The sequence below is a fragment of the Gymnoscopelus microlampas genome, assembly GCF_963454915.1.
Source record: "Gymnoscopelus microlampas genome assembly, chromosome: 15".
NCBI lineage: Eukaryota > Metazoa > Chordata > Actinopteri > Myctophiformes > Myctophidae > Gymnoscopelus > Gymnoscopelus microlampas.
Window position 1 is genome coordinate 50,926,160 of NC_139952.1, and position 19,695 is coordinate 50,945,854.

Genomic DNA, 19,695 nt, shown 5'->3' on the forward strand with positions numbered 1-19,695 from the left:
TACTGTACTTAAGTACAATTTTGAGGTATCACAGCCGATAGTGTTAAAGATGTTGATGCTATTTTAACTATTAGACATCCAGACAGACAGACATGAACAATGTTTCAACTTATTTCAGCAGCAGGTCAGGTAACAACATGTTGTGAAGATCAGATAAAACTGTAGTAGTGAGGTGAACACAATGCTGCATATGACAACATTTAACAGGAAACCGGTTGTTACATAACACTTGTGTGTGTGTGTGTGTGTGTGTGTGTGTGTGTGTGTGTGTGTGTGTGTGTGTGTGTGTGTGTGTGTGTGTGTGTGGCAAGAGCAAACTAAGTAAGCGAGAGAGGGAGAGATAGGGGGAAGACTAGAGAAAACACAATGTAAACACACTGATACAGATATGTTCATGAAACATCAATGTAAAGTACATGAATACACTGTAACAACATGTTTCCTCTCTCTCCTCTGCACATAACCTCACTTCACCTGGCTTGTCCAGACAGGGTTAAATACTCTGTGACTCCTCCCCAGCTCTGTAGACACTCCTTACTGTATGATAGAACTTTATGTGTTTATTCACAGTCACCATTTTAACACACACCACACTGTAGACACTCCTTACTGTATGATAGAACTTTATGTGAGTTAATACACAGTCACCATTTTAACAGACATCACAGAGAGCTGAACAGCATGGACTCCATTTTACCACGTTGGATTAAAGCATAAAGATTAACATAGGGTAAGTGTTTTAATCACTTTAATATAGCTAATGTCTGGTATTGTATAGGTGATTGTAGGTGTTTATACAATGACTCTGTCATACAAGTTGAATATCCAAACAATGAACTATTGATTTTTTTTCTTTTTTATATTTTATATGTTTGGGGTCTTTGTGGCTTTTATTTATAGTTGTCAGTAGAGACAGACAGACAGACAGACAGACAGACAGACAGACAGACAGACAGACAGACAGACAGAAACATGCAGCAAAGATCGTCGGGAACGGGACTCGAACCTGCAATGTGCTGTGATTCCCTTGTTTGACCCTTTGAAGGTGCAAACAAAGGTGCTTATTGGATATGTGTCTCAAAGAATGACCCCTCCCTCACTCCCGGCCCCCCACCTCTCTCTCTCTCTCTCTCTCTCTCTCTCTCTCACTCACTCACTCACTCACTCTCTCTCTCTCTCTCTCTCTCTCTCTCTCTCTCTCTCTCTCTCTCTCTCTCTCTCTCTCTCTCTCTCTCTCTCTCTCTCTCTCTCTCTCTCTCTCTCTCTCTCTCTCTCTCTCTCTCTCTCTCTCTCTAATGATATCAACACCTCATACGTAGCAGACAGAGCAGAACACACAGGGCTGAATTAACTGTTTGTGGAGCACAGGGCTGTCAGTGTGTTGGGGAAAAGTAGAAAAGGTTTTCTTCCTCAGTGGGACAGGAGTTGAAGACAGGCCTGAGAACACAGAGAGACTTGTATAAAGAATGTTAGAGTTAGATAAGGAATAAGTTATGACTCTGACATTAACACAGTGTGAGTCACTCAGAGTCTCCACTAGCCTGACACAGTTCACTCAGAGGAGTGGGCGGGGCCTATGGTCTGGAGACAGACAGGCTCCACAGCAGTTTACTGTAAACCATGTGACCACAGAGCAGTGTTCCTCTCTCTCTCTCTCTCTCTCTCTCTCTCTCTCTCTCTCTCTCTCCTTGGCAGTGTTGGGCTTTTTACTTTTAAAAAGTAACTAGTTATAGTTACTGCTCTCAAAAAGTAACTAGTTACTTTACTAGTTACTAAATTATAAATGTAAAAAAAAAAATGTTGTGAAAATCAGATACAACTGTAGTAGTGAGGTGAACACAATGCTGCATGACAACATTTAACTTGTAAACCAGTTGTTACATAACACCACTCCTCCTGTGTGTGTGTGTGTGTGTGTGTGTGTGTGTGTGTGTGTGTGTGTGTGTGTGTGTGTGTGTGTGTGTGTGTGTGTGTGTGTGTGTGTGTGTGTGTGTGTGTGTGTGTGTGTGTGTGTGTGTTGCATGCTGCATGCTGCATGCGTGTGAGAGCGAGTTGTTTTTTGTTCCCTGAATAAAAAAGAAAAGAGGGGAGATGTCATCATACGGTAGTAAATGTGTCTGTGGTAGACAGCATGTGTGTATTTTCCCCGGGAGGCAAGACCCGCCCAACTCTGTCTCTGATTGGCTTACCCTGAAATTGTACCCTAAGTTAACCAATCATCACTCCTCTCTGCCATTCTACTGTGTGACATGCTGCTTTGGCTCATGTTACTGTGAGAGGACATCGCCTGTAGGTTAGATTAGTGTTTCTCAACCTGTGGGTCCAACATTATTTTGGGGGGTCCCCACATTATGTTGGGGGGTCCCCAGATGATTATCTTAATGTGTAACATTGTTATCTCTCTCATCAGTAAACAAACCAACATACAGTATAAGTGTAAACAGGGTATCTGCACATTTATAAAGTGACAATCTAATGACTTTTTAATGCCAATTTGGCCAAATTATCAAATATTCCGATTCGTACATATATTTGTATATTCCGTAAGAAAGAGGCAAACATCGGCAAACGTTGTGAACATAGCAGATCTACAAGCTCACAACGCCTCGCAGTGCGAGTCGTTGTGAGCTTGTAGATCTGCTATGTTCACAATATTTATCTGTGGAACCGAGTCAAACAGAATTGAATGCCTACAATTCCAAGTGATTGTCAGGGTGGGGGTCCCCAGTTCAATTATGATTATTTGACTAGTGTGACGTGAAGATTATTGCAGGTTAAGATATTTTAAACAATACACTGTAGCAATAATCTAGTCTGGTGTTAAGAATGTAAACCACTTGAACCCCACACACCCTATTCTGGGCAGCGGTGGCCTAGTGGTTAGAGGGGCGGCCTTGATACCGGAAGGTCCCTAGTTCGATTCCCCAATTCATCACATCAATCATGAATCACCGCTGAATAGCCCTTGAGCAAGGCTTCCATGCAGGGTCCGGCTGGAAACAAGCTTCGTGCTTAGTCCGACACCCTGGGTAAACAACAAACTTTGCTTTGCTTTGCTTTGGGGGGAACGTGTGGCGTTGGGACGCATTGTGAGCTTGTAGATCGGCTATTTTGGCAAAGAGATTTGGTGTAGAGGGAAAAAAGTACAGAGCCAGGTGTGTTTTACTAAGAATAGAGGGGTGAAGGGGTTAATGTTGTTGAAGTGTTTTATACATTATACTAGAACCACTTGGTATTTAATATGTAAAAGTTTGTCTGAATCTGAATGAGTAAAAGTATTATAAACACAACCTGTACTGTTGATATAGGAAGCATGTCTTCAGATCACTGTTTAGTTCTGTCTGGAATATAGACGGAGACAGTGATAGAAAGATCAGGCTTGAACTCGTCTGTCTGCGTGCGTGCACACGTGTGTGTGTGTGTGTGTGTGTGTGTGTGTGTGTGTGTGTGTGTGTGTGTGTGTGTGTGTGTGTGTGTGTGTGTGTGTGTGTGTGTGTGTGTGTGTGTGTGTGTGTGTGTGTGTGTGTGTGTGTGTGTGTGTGTGTGTGTGTGTGTGTGTGTGTGCGTGCGTGAAGCCAGTGTGTGTGTGCAACTGTGCATGTCTTTAAGTGGCGCATGTGTTCCACTGCCTCCTGTTTGTGTTGAATTAGTGCAACTGGCAGGCCGTGCTCGAACGGACACACAAACACACACGGTCAAATGTAGGAGTGGTTGGCATCACTCAGAAGTTGTGCCAGTGGGAGAAGACAGTCAACATTATTAAAAAAAAATAGCATATCTACAAGCTCACAACGAGTCACAATATGATGCCTTGTGAGCTTGTGGATCTGCTATTTTAAAAAAGTTGTTAGAAGTAACTTGTTGTAATCAGAATCACATCACAGTTTACAAGTATAAAGCAGTCACCTCCAAAGCTGACAGTAAGTCGTGTGTGTGTGTGTGTGTGTGTGTGTGTGTGTGTGTGTGTGTGTGTGTGTGTGTGTGTGTGTGTGTGTGTGTGTGTGTGTGTGTGTGTGCGTGCGTGCGTGTGCGTGCGTGCGTGCGTGCGTGTGTGTGTGTGTGTGTGTGTGTGTGTGTGTACGTGTGTGCGTGCGTGCGTGCGTGCGTGCGTGCGTGTGTGTGTGTGTGTGTGTGTGTGTGTGTGTGTGTGTGTGTGCGTGTGCGTGCGCGCGTGCGTGCCTGTGGAGAGGAGTGTTCCCTGTGTGTGTTTGCACCAGACCCATAGAGAGAGAGAGTTCCGTCACACTTTGATGGAGGTGGAGTTCAACACTGGTCACAACATGTTTAGAAGAGCAGAACAGAACAGAAGTCCATGTGAGTTATATAGATCAGTGGTTCTGAAACATCTTCATGTCAAGGAGACATAAACTGGTTTGTATTTATAATCATAAAACATTGAGCCAGTGGCCCCCATAAGAGACAACAGCAAGCTCACAACGAGTCACAATATGATGCGTTGTGAGCTTGTAGATCTGCTATTTAAAAAAAGCTGTACAATACAATAGGGTTTCACTTTTTAAACTGGTACTCATTATGCTGGGGAACAAGATGGGGTTCAGGGACCCCCAGGGGTCCTCGGACCCCATGTTGAGAACCAGTGAGTTAGATCATGTTAGTGATGTTGTCGTATATTGGACCTTTATTACTTATATTTTATGGACATTACAAGCTAAATCTAAAACCATATAATTCACTAGAGTCCACGTTTGCTTACAGACATGAAGCTGTCTGTCTTGATCTCTGAGGTAATCAGGTTCACTATGTTAATCTTGACCAATTGTCTAAAGAAGAGCTGGCTGATAGCCTAGAGCTCAGGGTTTTACATTTTAATGAGAATTCTATTGTTAACTTGGAGACAATGTGATCAGAGAGTGGCCTCTTCCTATAGTCACACCTCGACAGCAGGATGCAGGATGCAGCCAGAGATACATTAACATTCAGGAGAGGATCAAAGGGTCTCATGTGGTCACTGGTATAAGAAGTGAACTTAAATGTAACTGAATGTTTGTGTCACTCAGAGGCCGAGGGGCCGACGGTGGGAGCTGCGGCTCCAAGCTGTTTGTATTCTGTTGTGATCAAATAAATCGGAAGCAAGTAACCTCACTGACTGGAGTGACGCCTCAACAGGGCCGCTTCTCCCTACACGCACACTACGCAGGTTGCGTGGGGCCCCGCCTACCCGCCGATCAAAGGAGCCCCCTCTCCGCCCCCTCCCTTCAGCAGAAAATAACGTGCATTACTGCGTTCATATCAGCGCAGGCTGCGCAGTGCTGCTTGTCACCCTAAAACCGAAATAAAGTAACAAAAAAAGTAACTTTATCCGCGGGAAACCCGAAAAAAAATACAGGGGTCCCGTATCATGCGTAGAGCCCCTGTGGAGTCTAAAGCGGCACTGCGCCTCAATCCATTCTTCAACCATTCATACTGCACCCTGGAACATCTTACTAAGTGCAATATGGCGTTGTTGGCAACCACACTTTTCTACAAAAGTGCAGTAGAACCTTTACCAAAACATAGTGAAATCAGCTGGTTCCAGTTACCACAATGTGTTGTAATTAGAATCACATCACAGTTTAAGTAAAGTCATGTGACCTCAGGGAAGTTTGGTCGTGTGTGTGTGTGTGTGTGTGTGTGTGTGTGTGTGTGTGTGTGTGTGTGTGTGTGTGTGTGTGTGTGTGTGTGTGTGTGTGTGTGTGTGTGTGTGTGTGTGTGTGTGTGTGTGTGTGTGTGTGTGTGTGTGTGTGTGGAAATTGGCCAACTGGAAGACCATTTGACTAAACCACCTAGATTTAGGAGGTTCAGCCCTCATTTCGCGGCCACCGAGTGCCGTGGTATGAGCTTGTAGATCTGCTATTTAATTTTAAAACTGTGAAAATGTGTGCAAATCTTTGAATATACATATATTTTTTAAAGTGAACATTTTTAACTCAAATCTTTGTTTCTGGGGGAAACTACAAAATGTCTAAATCCCAACAGTTTTTCTTTTTTTCAACTTATGTTGTTATAATATCAGTTGTTCTCAAACTTTTTCATGTGGACCCCACAATGATATGTAGTCTATTTGACCGTGAACCCCTATCTCAACATATTTTGTCCCAGGGACCCCCATGCAAAAGCAAAGATGTTAGTTAAAAATGTCTATATATATATATATATATATATATATATATATATATATATATATATATATATATATATATATATATATATATATATATATATATATATATATATATATATATATATATATATATATATAAATTCAAAGATTTGCACACATTTTCCAAGATTTAAAAAGGAAATAGCAGATCTACAAGCTCATAGCGCTATGAGCTTGTATATCTGCTATTTTTGAATAGCCAAAGAAATCTAAAATGACAGAGATGCGTTCCCGGTCTTAGTGGGTTAATAATGAAATCTTGGGAATATGTAAATACATGGATCTTATAACAATGAGTTTTTACTGCAGACAGTTAACTCTGTAGCTGCCAGTAGCTCTGTGCACTGGGCTCTGAAGCACCAGTACTGCTGTTATCTCCATCTTTAGGAAACATAGAACAAGAGCAAAGCTTCCTGCATTCACTATAGTTTATATTCAGTGACTTTATCACCTGCCTTTGTATTGATATAAGCTAATGACATGATTCTCTGCCCTTTTACTGTTTCAGTCTGGCTTTTGTGAGACTGTAGCACAATATAAAGATAAATGCATCAATCTGATGCACATTGAAAGGAAATAGATCTACAATATGAAGGCAAGCACATTTCATTGACATGAATAGGCTGTCATTTCCCACGTCTCATCCAGTTCTTCTAATAATCCATGGTTATAAGGGATTTAATCTGATAACTTTTTAAAGCTTTGTTCATTTATGTATGATCCACCTCACATTAGTGTGATTTTGCTTTGTATGTTATCACAAACAAGTATTTGTGTGTGTGTGTGTGTGTGTGTGTGTGTGTGTGTGTGTGTGTGTGTGTGTGTGTGTGTGTGTGTGTGTGTGTGTGTGTGTGTGTGTGTGTGTGTGTGTGTGTGTGTGTGTGTGTGTGTGTGTGTGTGTGTGTGTGTGTGTGTGTGTGTGTGTGCGTGTCCCCATGTCACACACCATGTACGCTGTAACTGTAGACACTCCCACTATGATAGAACTTTATGTGTTAATACACCGTCAACCATTTTGACAACATCACAGAGAGCTGAACAGCATGGACTCCATTTTGATTTGTGACATCACGTTAAACCTTAAAGATTAATATAGGGTAAGTGTCTCTCTCTCTCTCTCTCTCTCTCTCTCTCTCTCTCTCTCTCTCTCTCTGTCTCTCATCATATCAACACCAATATGTATCAGACAGATAAAGGCCGAATTAACCGTTTGTGGTTTCCTGGGTTTTAGGTGCTCTTGGGGCTGATGGAAATGTTTGGCTGTGATGGGGGCGGGGGGGTGATGGGGTTTAACCGTTTGTGGTTTCCTGGTGCGCTTGGGGCTGAAAATGTTTGCCCCCCCCCCAGGCTTGGTGGGGGGTGATAATGGGGGGTGATGGGGTGCTGCTGTAAATGTTCTCTTCCTCAGCGGGGTGATGGGTGCTGGGTGCTGGGTGCTGCCGACACAGTTAGGTGTTTCATCACCCTAACCCTCCGGACATGATTTCCACAGTTACTTACATTACTCAAGACGTTTGGTCTACTTGAGATATTAGCTGTATTGATACACCAGTGTGTGTGTCAGGATTGTTCATAAAAAGCAGATCTACAAGCTCATAGCTCATATGAGTCTGTAGATCTGCTATTTCTGAAAAATTATGAACATTTGTGCAAATCTTTGAATTTATATATATATGTTTTAAAGCAAACATTTTCATCTCACATGTTTGCTTCTGGGGGGTCCCTGGAACAACATATTTTGAGATGGGGGTCTGTGGCCAAATACATTTTGGGGGTTGTTGACATGAAAAGGTTTGAGCAGCACTGATGTACTGTAGAAACATACGTTTTTCACAAAACTGTAGAATCAGCTTCAGGTCTGAATGTGTTTTAAGATGAACCTGAGAGCATAGAGAGCCTCGTGAAAAGAACATGAGTTAAATTAATAATAATAATGATAATAATAATGATAAGGAATAAGTTATGACTCTGACATTTATCACAGTGAGTCTGCATAGCAGTTTACTGTAAATCATGTGATGTGACACAGAGGAAGTTGGTCCTTGCTGCTTTCAGTTCCTGTCTGTCTGTCTGTCTGTCTGTCTCTCCCTCTGTCTGTCTGTCTGTCTGTCTGTCTGTCTGTGACTCTTGAGTGACACCATTGTGCAGTTGAGTCTAAATAGAGCTTCATGTACATAGTGGACACGGGTCATGACTCTGCATTCAAGTATATATCACAGATGTTTCATTAAATATGACATGTTCCTATTTTGTGCGTCTTAAGTACCAGGTCTTATGACTTAAATTAAAACCTGGAGGTGTGGCCAATGTTGTATCACTATTCTGAGTGTTCGAACAGCATTGGCCACGCCTCCAGGTGTTAAGTTAAGTCATAAGACCTGGTACTTAAGACACGCAAAATAGGGCCTCAATGTCCCAGTGTTGGAATCCTTTCAGTTGAAATGCAGCCTCAGAGCAGTAGTGTTGTCGAACAGTTCTTAAGCTAACAAGCTAACGGTAGCCTAAATGCTGCTGTCAGAGGGAGCAGTAGTGTTGTTGAACAGTCTTTAAGCTAACAAACTAACGGTAGCCTCCATGCTGCTGTCAGAGCAGTAGTGTTGTTGAACAGTCTTTAAGCTAACAAACTAACGGTAGCCTCCATGCTGCTGTCAGAGCAGTAGTGTTGTTGAACAGTGTTTAAGCTAACAAGCTAATGGTAGCCTACATGCTGCTGTCAGAGCAGTAGTGTTGTTGAACAGTGTTTAAGCTAACAAGCTAATGGTAGCCTGCATGCTGCTGTCAGAGCAGTAGTGTTGTTGAACAATGTGTAAGCTAACAAGCTAACAGTAGCCTGCATGCTGCTGTCAGAGCAGTAGTGTTGTTGAACAGTGTGTAAGCTAACATGCTAACAGTAGCCTGCATGCTGCTGTCAGTGCAGTAGTGTTGTTGAACAGTGTGTAAGCTAACATGCTAACAGTAGCCTGCATGCTGCTGTCAGAGCAGTAGTGTTGTTGACAGTCATGCTTCTGTTGGCTGTAATGTCCATGTTGGAACACCGGGGGCAAACTGACAAATCAGGAATGTGAATAGCATTCAAATGAAGCACCAAAATCAGTGTTATGATTTCTTTTGGTGCCTGGCTCAAGCAAGATACTGTACATTCTGTCAGCCCAGAGGGTTTAAATAGGACTTCCAGGGATTTAGGCCATTTATAATGTTGATACCTGAATGCCAGGGCCGGAGTGGGACTCCAAATCTGGCCGGGAGATACACGCCCACCCAGGCCACCCTGCGTGCGCAGGGTGGCCTGGGTGGTGGCCTGGGTAGACTATTTGGCTGTGAACCCCTATCTCAAAATATTTTACCCCAGGGACCCCCATGCAAAAGCAAAGATTTGTGTTAAAAATGTATATATTGAAAGATTTGCACAAATGTGCTAAAATTAGAAAAAATAAATAATAGCAGATCTAGAAGCTCATAGTGCGGCACTCGGTGCCGCGCTATGAGCTTGTAGATCTGCTATTTTTGAATAGCCAAAGAAATCTAAAATGACAGAGATGCGTTCCTGGTCTTAATGGGCTAATAATGAAATCTTGGGAATATGCAAATAAATGTTTCTTATAACAATGAGTTTTTACTGCAGACAGTTTTCTCTGTAGCTGCCAGTAGCTCTGTGCACTGGGCTCTGAAGCACCAGTACTGCTGTTATCTCCATCTTTAGGAAACATAGAACAAGAGCAAAGCTTCCTGCATTCACTATAGTTTATATTCAGTGACTTTATCACCTGCCTTTGTATTGATATAAGCTAATGACATGATTCTCTGCCCTTTTACCGTTTCAGTCTGGCTTTTGTGAGACTGTAGCACAATTGAAAGATTAATAAATGCATCAATCCGATGCACATTGAAAGGAAAATAGATCTACAATATGAAGGCAAGCTCATTTCATTGAAATGAATAGGCTGCCATTTCCCACGCCTCATCCAGTTCTTCTAATAATCCATGTTTATAAGGGATTTAATGTGCTACTACCCACTACCCACACCTGTCTGCCTTCCACCCCTCCCTCCCTATCTTCATCTACTCCTCCTCCCTCTCCCCCACCCTCTCTATCCCACTTCTCTCCCCTCTCCTCTAAAGAGGTCCTTCTCCTTGTTACCTCTAGTCGCCCCACCTCATGCTCCCTGGACCCGGTCCCATCCCCTCTGCTGCAGTCCTCTGCACCTGAACTCCTTCCCTTCTTAACCCACCTTATTAACACCTCTCTGACGTCTGGCTACTTTCCCTCTGTTTTCAAGACTGCCAGAGTCACCCCCCTCCTGAAGAAACCGACACTTGACCCCTCTGAGATCAAGAACTACAGACCGGTTTCCCTTCTATCCTTCCTATCTAAAACTCTCGAACGTGCTGTCTTTAAACAACTGTCCTCGTATCTCCACCAGAACAACCTCCTGGACTCCAACCAGTCGGGGTTCAAAGTGGGTCACTCGACAGAGACTGCCCTCCTGGCAGTGACGGAGACGCTCCATGCCGCTAGAGCGAACTCTCTCTCCTCCGTCCTGATACTCCTGGACCTGTCTGCAGCGTTCGACACAGTGAACCACCAGATCCTCCTCTCCACCCTCGAGGGGATGGGTGTCTCAGGCTCTGCACTCTCCCTGTTTGCATCCTACCTGACGGGTCGCTCCTACCAGGTGATGCTGAGAGGGTCTGTGTCAGAACCACACAGGCTCACTACTGGGGTTCCCCAAGGCTCGGTTCTGGGTCCTCTTCTTTTCTCTCTCTACACTACATCTCTTGGTGCTGTCATACACTCCCATGGCTTTTCCTACCACTGCTATGCCGATGACTCCCAGCTGATCCTCTCATTCCCCCCCTCTGACACACAAGTGGAGACACGCATTGCTGCTTGTCTGGCTGACATCTTGGAGTGGATGTCGACAAACCACCTGAAGCTCAACTTGGACAAGACCGAGCTGATGTTCATCCCGGGGAAGGGCTGTCCTCACCGAGACATGGCCATCACCATTGATAATGCTGTGGTGACGTCAACTCGGACTGCGAAGAATCTGGGTGTGACCCTGGACGATCAACTGTCGTTCTCGGCTAACATCGCATCAGTGACACGGTCCTGCAGATTCCTCCTCTACAACATCAGGAGGATTCGCCCCTTCCTCACGGAGAAAACAGCCCAGGTGCTCATCCAGGCTCTTGTCATCTCCCGCCTGGACTACTGCAACTCCCTCCTTGCTGGTGCTCCGGCATCAGCCATCAGACCTCTGGAGCTTGTTCAGAAAGCTGCGGCTCGTCTGGTGTTCAACCGCCCCAAGTTCTCCCACACAACTATCCTTCTCCGTTCTCTGCACTGGCTCCCCGTAGCAGCTCGCATTCAGTTTAAAACCCTGGTGCTAGCCTATAGAGCAGTGAAAGGAACAGCTCCTTCTTACCTCCGGGTTTTGGTCAATGCCCACACCCCTGCCCGACCACTCCGGTCTGCCACCTCGGGGCGACTGACTCCCTCGCCACTCAACGGTCCTTCTGGTCGATCGACACGGTCACGACTTTTTTCTGTTCTGGCCCCACAGTGGTGGAATGAACTTCCCACTGATGTCAGGACAGCAGAGTCACTGCCCATCTTTCGCCGCAGGCTGAAAACCCACCTCTTCAGGAAACACTATCCTTCCTCTTTGCCTGGCCTACTTGTTGTTAACTAGTTGTACGAACTCTTGTTTTATTTATTGGATCTTGTTTAGTCGATACACTTATTTGTTTTAGCTCGTGCCCATTTGATTTTGCCATTTTTGTCTCATCTGTTTAAGAAAGTAGGTAGCTGATATATTGCACTTTTACCTTAGCGCTAGGTATACTCTTGGTTGCTTGTTTTTGCAGGAAATGTACTTAAAACTTCTGGTGATTAGTAGTTTTCGTTCCCTACCTATGTTGAATACACTTATTGTAAGTCGCTTTGGATAAAAGCGTCTGCTAAATGACTGTAATGTAATGTAATGTAATGTGCTAACTTTTTAAAGCTTTGTTCATTTATTTTCGATCCACCTCACATCAATGTCTAACTGTCTAACACAACGTCTCCACTACCTGACACTACAGTGTTTCTCCTACCATTATCTTGGCCCTGCAGCCCATCCAGACATACTCACTGCTACCAGTTTGGATCTCATCACCTCCGCAGACTCCCTGTATAGCAGTGTGTGTGTGTGCATGCACTTTGTGTATATGAAGCAAACATTTACTGTTTTCTGGTCTATTTTGACTGTAATCTTGACAGGTTTAATCAAGACCAAAGATGAGCCATTGTGAGGAGAGAGAGGAGGAGGGAACTGACAAACAGCTCATCCACAGACCAGAGTCTCTATCTGTGTCTATGAAGAGTGATGAACCTGGACCTACAGACACAAAGTATGTCAATCCTCCTTTACAATATATACACAACACTAACACAACAAAGTGATCTCATGCTAAGTTACATTAATTACAAAAACAAGACATGGCATCTAATCATGTTGTATCATCCCTGTTCAATGTGTATCTATATGTTAAGTTACTATGTGTGCAGTTTGTGAATGAAGTGGTACAAATCACAGAGTGGTGTTCAGTGGTGATGCTGCATTAGACAGGATGGCTGCTTGTGTGCATGTACAGTATGCAACAAGCTATGTAAAATATGTCTATCACCTGTTATTGTACTGTATATTTATTGCTATTTTAAGTCAAATGGAATGTAACAATAAAAAAAACAAATGGTCTTTTTCATTCACACAAACATTTATATGATTCCAGAAGTCTGTACCACAGACCAGAGTCTCCAACACCCAGCTATGTGTCTATGAAGAGTGACCGGTCTAGAAGAAGCCCTCCTAACTTCAGTAATGAACCTGGACCTCCAGACACAAAGTATGTGAATCCTTCATACAATATACACAACACTATGATACGACTTCACAGTGTCATCTATGTACATGCTAATTACTAAAGCACAAGACAACATTTTATAATGGTGTAGCATCCAAGCCCAATATGTATAGATTATAAGTTTGTGAATGAAGTGTACAAATCACAATGTGGTGTTCAGTGGTGAAGCTGCACTATACAGACTGACTAAGAGTGTGCATGTGCTATCTATGCAATAAACTATGGAATATCTATTTATCCGTCCGTCCGTCCGTCTATGCAACTGTTATTTTACTGCATTTTCATTAAATCAAATTGACCCTTTTTCCCAGTGACTTCATTGGCCATTGTCTTCCTTCAGGGGCTCCACACGTTCTAACACCTTCTCCCTCACACAGCGGGGATACCATTACATTAAATATTAAATATCGATAAGCTTTGTTAACACAACATTTCAATCCCACTCATACCTCACAGGTACACTTCATTTGTCTTAGAGACAGAAAAATAAATCTAATATAGAACGTGTGTCTGAGAGGAAAATATTCCCAGAAACCTGGCCAGTGGCAATCCTCGTCGTTATATACTGTACCCACAGTTCATTCACTTTTACTTTAAAAAATAAAATCTGGTAGTGACAGAGCAAACACTGTTTCCTTACATAGATTAACTTTTCAAAGTTACATTTATGCCTGCTGTCTGCAGCCAATGTCTGTCTCCATGTGTCCAGACGCATATCTCACTGAAGAGCAGAGATCTGGTATATTATAACTCTATGGTAGATATGAGGAGGGAAAGTGAGCTCCATTGGGAATGGTAACGAAGAGAAAACTCATGAAACGGCGTGATCACTGTGAGCTAGGTTCATAAAGCATAGGTTAAGTATTGCATCACCGCCACAAACAGACCAAACAGTCCATATAGGTCTAAGAAGCGCTTCCGTACACTCACTGACTATCTTTATTGCATCACCGCCACAAACAGACCAAACAGTACATATAGGTCTAAGAAGTGCTTCCGTACACTCACTGACTATCTTTATTGACACAAACTCAAAATAATGGCAGTGGTTCTCAAACATTTCCATGTCAAGGACGGTAGGACCCCCACATTGACATGCGTCTGGCTGCAGACCCCCATCTGAACATATGTTCTCAGGAGGGACTTGCATAAGAGAAGATTTGTACATTTAAAAAAAAAATCTAGATTTAACTAAATGTTTTGAAAATAGCCGATCTACAAGCTCAAAACGGGCAGTGATTGGATGCATTGTGATCTTGTAGATCATATATCCCAAACAAAGTATAAAATAAGATTAAAGTGGTTAAACTGTTCCTTGTTTTGCTGTAGACCCCCTGGAACTCTCTCAAGAGCCCATGGGGGTCCTTAGACCATCCTTTGAGAACCACTGCTCTAAAGATATGATACAAAATATTATTAAATAAATCCTATTGTAGAATTGAAGAAAACAGAAGTATATATTTATTTATTATGTTTGTAGTGTGGTGTTCCACTGTCTTTAGACTTTAGTTCATTCTCTCAACTTCATGTCTGTGTGCAGGCCATGCAGTCATGCCCTTTTATGGTGATTGGTGGGACAGCTACCTTTGCTAATTAGGATGCTAACTAGGATTGGAGGTGTGTCTACCTATGATAATTAGAATCAACTTTCACACCCCTTCAGGTTAAGAGGATATGGATTCATAAGAACACCATTATGAACATTATGCTCTCTAAGAACATGTCCTGAATCTGACTAGACTTCTCTGAGGCTTTTTCTTATGAAGAATGTTAACTCATTGAATGCCACTGTTGGCCCGAGGCTCACACCGCACAATGACCAGTTGACGAGTGTGTGGTGTTTTCAATACGATACGATACGATACGATACAACTTTATTGTCAGCTTTCACCGAAATTTGCTTTGTGACCATGACGTCACCGCTCAAGATACAGGCAGGACATACACAATACATTACACAAAGTACATTACAGGACATACATCACAGAAGCAGACAGAAACAAGAACAGTAGAACAAATCCTTTTGGTTTACCGACTTTGGTTTAAAAGCCGAACAGACTGATGTACAAAAGAGTTCTTTAGCCTGTTTTTCTCATATTTAGGGACTCTAAACCGCCTCCCGGAGGGCAACAGTTGATATTCATCATTTAAAACATGTAAGGGGTCAGAGGAGATGCTCTTTGCCAGTCTAAGCATACTATTGATCTGGGCCTCTTTAAAGGAACGTAACACAGCCTCGACTGGCCTACCAACTATTTTAGCGCAGATCTTAATTTGGCTATACAGTTTGTTCTTATATACCATTGATAGGCTGTTAAACCAGGCCGTGCTACAGTACAACATCACAGTTTGAACAACAGACGTATAGAAAAGAGACAAGATCTGACTACTAGCACCAAACGATCTCAGTCGGCGTAGGGAGTACATACGCTGCTGTATCCTCTTACAAATATAATCAATATGAGATGACCATGATAAGGTGGCATCTATCATCACCCCCAGATATTTGTAAGATGGGACTTGTTCAATAGCTGAACCATGGATTGTCACCGGTGGTGTCTTATCACCGGGAGCAGGGCCAAATATAATTTCCTCAGTTTTCTTAGTGTTGATAATCAGATTATTTTTATCACACCACTCCACAAGCCGGTCAACGCTGCCCTGGTACTGTTTCGGGTCATCACTGTCAGTCATCAGAGCTATTAGCGTAGCGTAATGGTTTACGCTAGAGGGCGCTGTTCCCTATGAATCATGATGATGATGAAGAGCACAGCCAAAGATCACGTGATGATCATCATTCAACTGACCACAACTATAAATTGGATTATCGCAGCGGTACAAATGTTTTTCTCCGATTCTATGAGACTCCCCTACGTCTTTTAAAGACCCCCCTACGTCTATGAGACCCTCCTACGTTTTTTAAAGAAATCGGCGGGTGGATCGTTGTGAAGAGTAATATTCTATTTTTCAAAGGTTAGAGAAAACGCTCCGAATCTCTGGCAATGGCAGCATAGACAATGGGCCTCATTCAGCAACGGTATTTAAGAGGAAATTTCTTCTTAAACCCACTTAAGAAGTTTTTAAGAAGATTTTGGTATTCTCCAATGTTTTCTTAGCTATGATCTGTTCTTAGGTAAGAACAGAATCTACACACACTTTCTTAAGAGGTTTTTTTTCTTAGACCTATTTAAGAGGTTTTTAAGAAGATTTTGGTATACTCCAATGTTTTCTAAGCTATGATCTGTTCTCAGGTAAGAACAGAATCTACACACACTGATGAGCACTCTTAGGCTGGCCTTTTAGTTCTTAAGTGTGACATATTTGTGCAAAAATAATGAATTCTCGAAGTTTATTAAATTCTACAGTTGTATAATATAGGATTTAAATTACAATAATATTTGTATCATATCTTTAGAGCAGTGGTTCTCAAAGTGTGGTCTGGGGACCCCCAGGGGTCCTTCAGGGAGTCCACAGCAAACGAAGAACAGTTTAATCACTTTAACCATATTTTATACTTTGTTGGAAAATAGCCGATCTACAAGCTCACAACACGTCCCATTACTGGCCATTTTGAGCTTGTAGATCGGCTATTTTCGAGACATTTTGATAAATCTTGAAACATTTTCCCTGGCAAAAAAATATTTTCAGGTGGGGGTCTGCAGCCAAATGCATGTCAATTTGGGGGTCCTTGACATGAAAATGTTTGAGACCGGGACCCGGTTGAGTTGAAGCCCAAGCCCCATACCTACCCCATAACCCCCCACCCAACCCACCCTCATCACCCCCCATACCCCCACCTCCATATCCCTGACATTCACCACACCCCCATTTTCCAGTCCCCTTCCTACCTGAAAGCCCCCCTATACCCACCCGTCACACCCATCCCCCCCACATAGCCCCCTACACCCCTCCTTGCACCACCATATCACCCACCACACCCCTATTTCCACCCCATTACATACCAAGCAGCTGCTACCTTAAAGACCCTCCATATCCACCCACCAGCTTTCAGTAATAAAATGTTTTATATCCACTACTAACGCTACTCCTGAACATGAAATATGGATAACATTTTTAACAGCTAATTTCAGCAAATGTACATTGATGTCTAGTGGTGATATGTTGATTAATGTGAGAGAAATAATAAAAAAAACATTCATTAATTAAATAAAATAATTTGCTGTTCACTTCAGAAGTATCTCCACATAACTATTAATTAATTTATTTTTATGTTTGGAGTCTGGTGTTCCACCATCTGTAGACTTATAGTTTAGGTACTCTTTACTTCATTCTCTCAATTTTATGTCTGTGTGTGATTTGTGTGAGCAGCAATCACACACAGTGACTGCAGGCAGAGCCATGCAGTCATGCTGCCTTATATGGGGATTGGTGGGGCGGCTCCCTATGGTAATTAGGATTAACTGACACACCCCTTCAAGTTAGGAGGATTGGGATTCATCATCATCAAGAACATAGTTACGAACAATTCTGCCTTTTAAGAACGTTTCATGAATCTGACTCAACTTCTCTTAGGAATTCACTTAGAAAGAAATGTAAGAGGAAACATTAGGAACTTATTGCTGCATGAGGCCCAATGTTTTAACTCTGGCAGTCCATGAGTTAAGAAGAAACTTAGGAAGAATATTGGTGAATGAGGCCCTGTTGGTGGAACTGAGAGATGATGTGTTTAAAAAAAGACGAATGCATAGATTATCAACTATGATCCAACGTTCATGCTCTTCAGCAGGTATTTATAGTCAGGGAATATTATCAGAATAATGTCATATCTGGGAATAAATTCCTTACCAAGAAATGTCTTCACCAATGTGTTTGTAAAGGTGTCTAGTAACACATCTAACAAAGACTGAAATGCAGTTTCTCTAGGGGAATTTGTGACAGCTGCGGGGAAAGAAAATCTAATTTTAATTCTGTTTTAAGTAGCATGTGAGGGGTCAAACTAGGGTATTTTTATGATTCTGAATCCATTGCATTATTTCACCAAAACCACTCCTTGGGCTAAAAACAGCCCAATCTCAATGGGATTTTTACACAAAAAAATACCTGGAAAAGGTTGGCTATGGCCGTTTTTAGCCCAGGGAGTGGTTTTGGTGCAAAACACATGCTTGCAATGGATTCAGAATCATAAAAATACCCCTCACTAACTTTGTTCTTACCTAAATCCATGTTCCGGGATCTCAACAGCTGTATCTCTACCTTTATTTGGAATAAAGCCCGTCCGCGAGCCAAAAAAGCTCTTCTAGAGTTACCAAGATCATCAGGAGGATTGGGGTTGCCTAACTTTATGTTTTATTACTGGTCAGCAAATATCAAAAAAATGATTTACTGGGTATCAGTTCATGAAAATAAACATGGCCCGACTTGGGCCCTCATGGAATCACTTTCTGATCCCGTGGTTTCTCTGGTGTCCATGCTGAGCTCTGCACTTCCGGGTGGTACTATTGCACACATTGGTAATCAGGTGATAAAAAGCTCTCTCAGAATCTGGCGCCAATTTAGAAAACATTTTGGTTTTAAAGACATGTGTGGCCATATGCCCCTGACTAATAATCATCTTTTTCCTCCCTCCCGGACGGACACAGCTTTTAAGGCATGGCACTCCAATGGCTTGATATTTTTTTGCGACTTATTCGTAGATGGTACGTTTGCCTCTTTTGAAACCCTTCAACAGGACCATGAGTTACCAAAATCTCACTTTTTTAGATACCTCCAAGTACGTAGTTTTGCTAGGGAACATTTTCCATTTCCAACTATGCCAGATAAGAGTATTTTGGACACCATACTAGACTGGGACCCATACACCAAAGGAAGCGTATCTAATATATATAAGGCTATACAGGAGATTAATCCGCCTCTCTTGGACAGAACAAAACTAGCCTGGGAACAGGACCTAGGTATTGAGCTGGAGGAGGATATCTGGGAGTGCTCTTTGAGACGCATTAATACCACCTCCTTGTGTCTCAGACACTGCTTGATCCAATTTAAAATACTCCATCGTTTGCATTTCTCAAGAGAAAAACTGTCCAAAATGTATCCTGATATAGATTCTACCTGTATTAGATGTAATTTGGAGCCAGCCGCTGTTGGCCATATGTTTTGGAGATGCACATCCTTGACTCAGTTTTGGAATAATATTTTTGATGCCTTCTCATCCATTTGTCATGTAACAATTGAGCCCAATCCAATAACTGCTATATTTGGAGTTCCCAATGATGATGTACCAATTACCTCTCCTCAGGCCAACTTCATAGCATTCTCTTCACTTATAGCCCGGAGGCTTATTCTCCGCAATTGGAAATCAGATAAACCACCAACGTTTACAAGTTGGGTCAAGGATGTGCTGTCCTTTATACCATTAGAACAGCTCAGGTACAATAGATATAAATCTCCCCGAAAATGTATAAAGGCCTGGTCCCCTTTTATGGAATTCACCCTTACTCTGTCTTTTCCTACATTTGCTGGAAGTGATACTGTATTTTGATTCAATAAGTGGTTATATTTTGTTCCTGTTCACTGTGGTTTCTAGGAATATTGGTCACTCTTTTAATTGTACTTGGATGTGTGGTACCCTATATTTGCCAAATTAATTGCTAATTGTCTGGTCTGGT

The 19,695-nt window shown here is 42.4% G+C and overlaps 1 protein-coding gene across 2 annotated transcripts in view; it reads left to right on the forward strand.

Annotated features, from left to right (window-relative positions):
- The first annotated feature begins 594 nt into the window (after nucleotides 1–594).
- The window catches only part of LOC311061926 (NACHT, LRR and PYD domains-containing protein 3-like), a 106,732-nt gene continuing 87,631 nt past the window's right edge, over nucleotides 595–19,695 (forward strand). For both annotated transcript variants that reach the window (XM_084080632.1, XM_084080633.1), the window contains exons 1-3: nucleotides 595–730; nucleotides 12,426–12,556; nucleotides 12,938–13,051. In XM_084080632.1, the coding sequence (XP_083936758.1) occupies nucleotides 12,444–12,556; nucleotides 12,938–13,051 (227 nt within the window). In that variant the 5' untranslated portion in view covers nucleotides 595–730; nucleotides 12,426–12,443. The remainder of the gene's footprint in view (nucleotides 731–12,425; nucleotides 12,557–12,937; nucleotides 13,052–19,695) is intronic.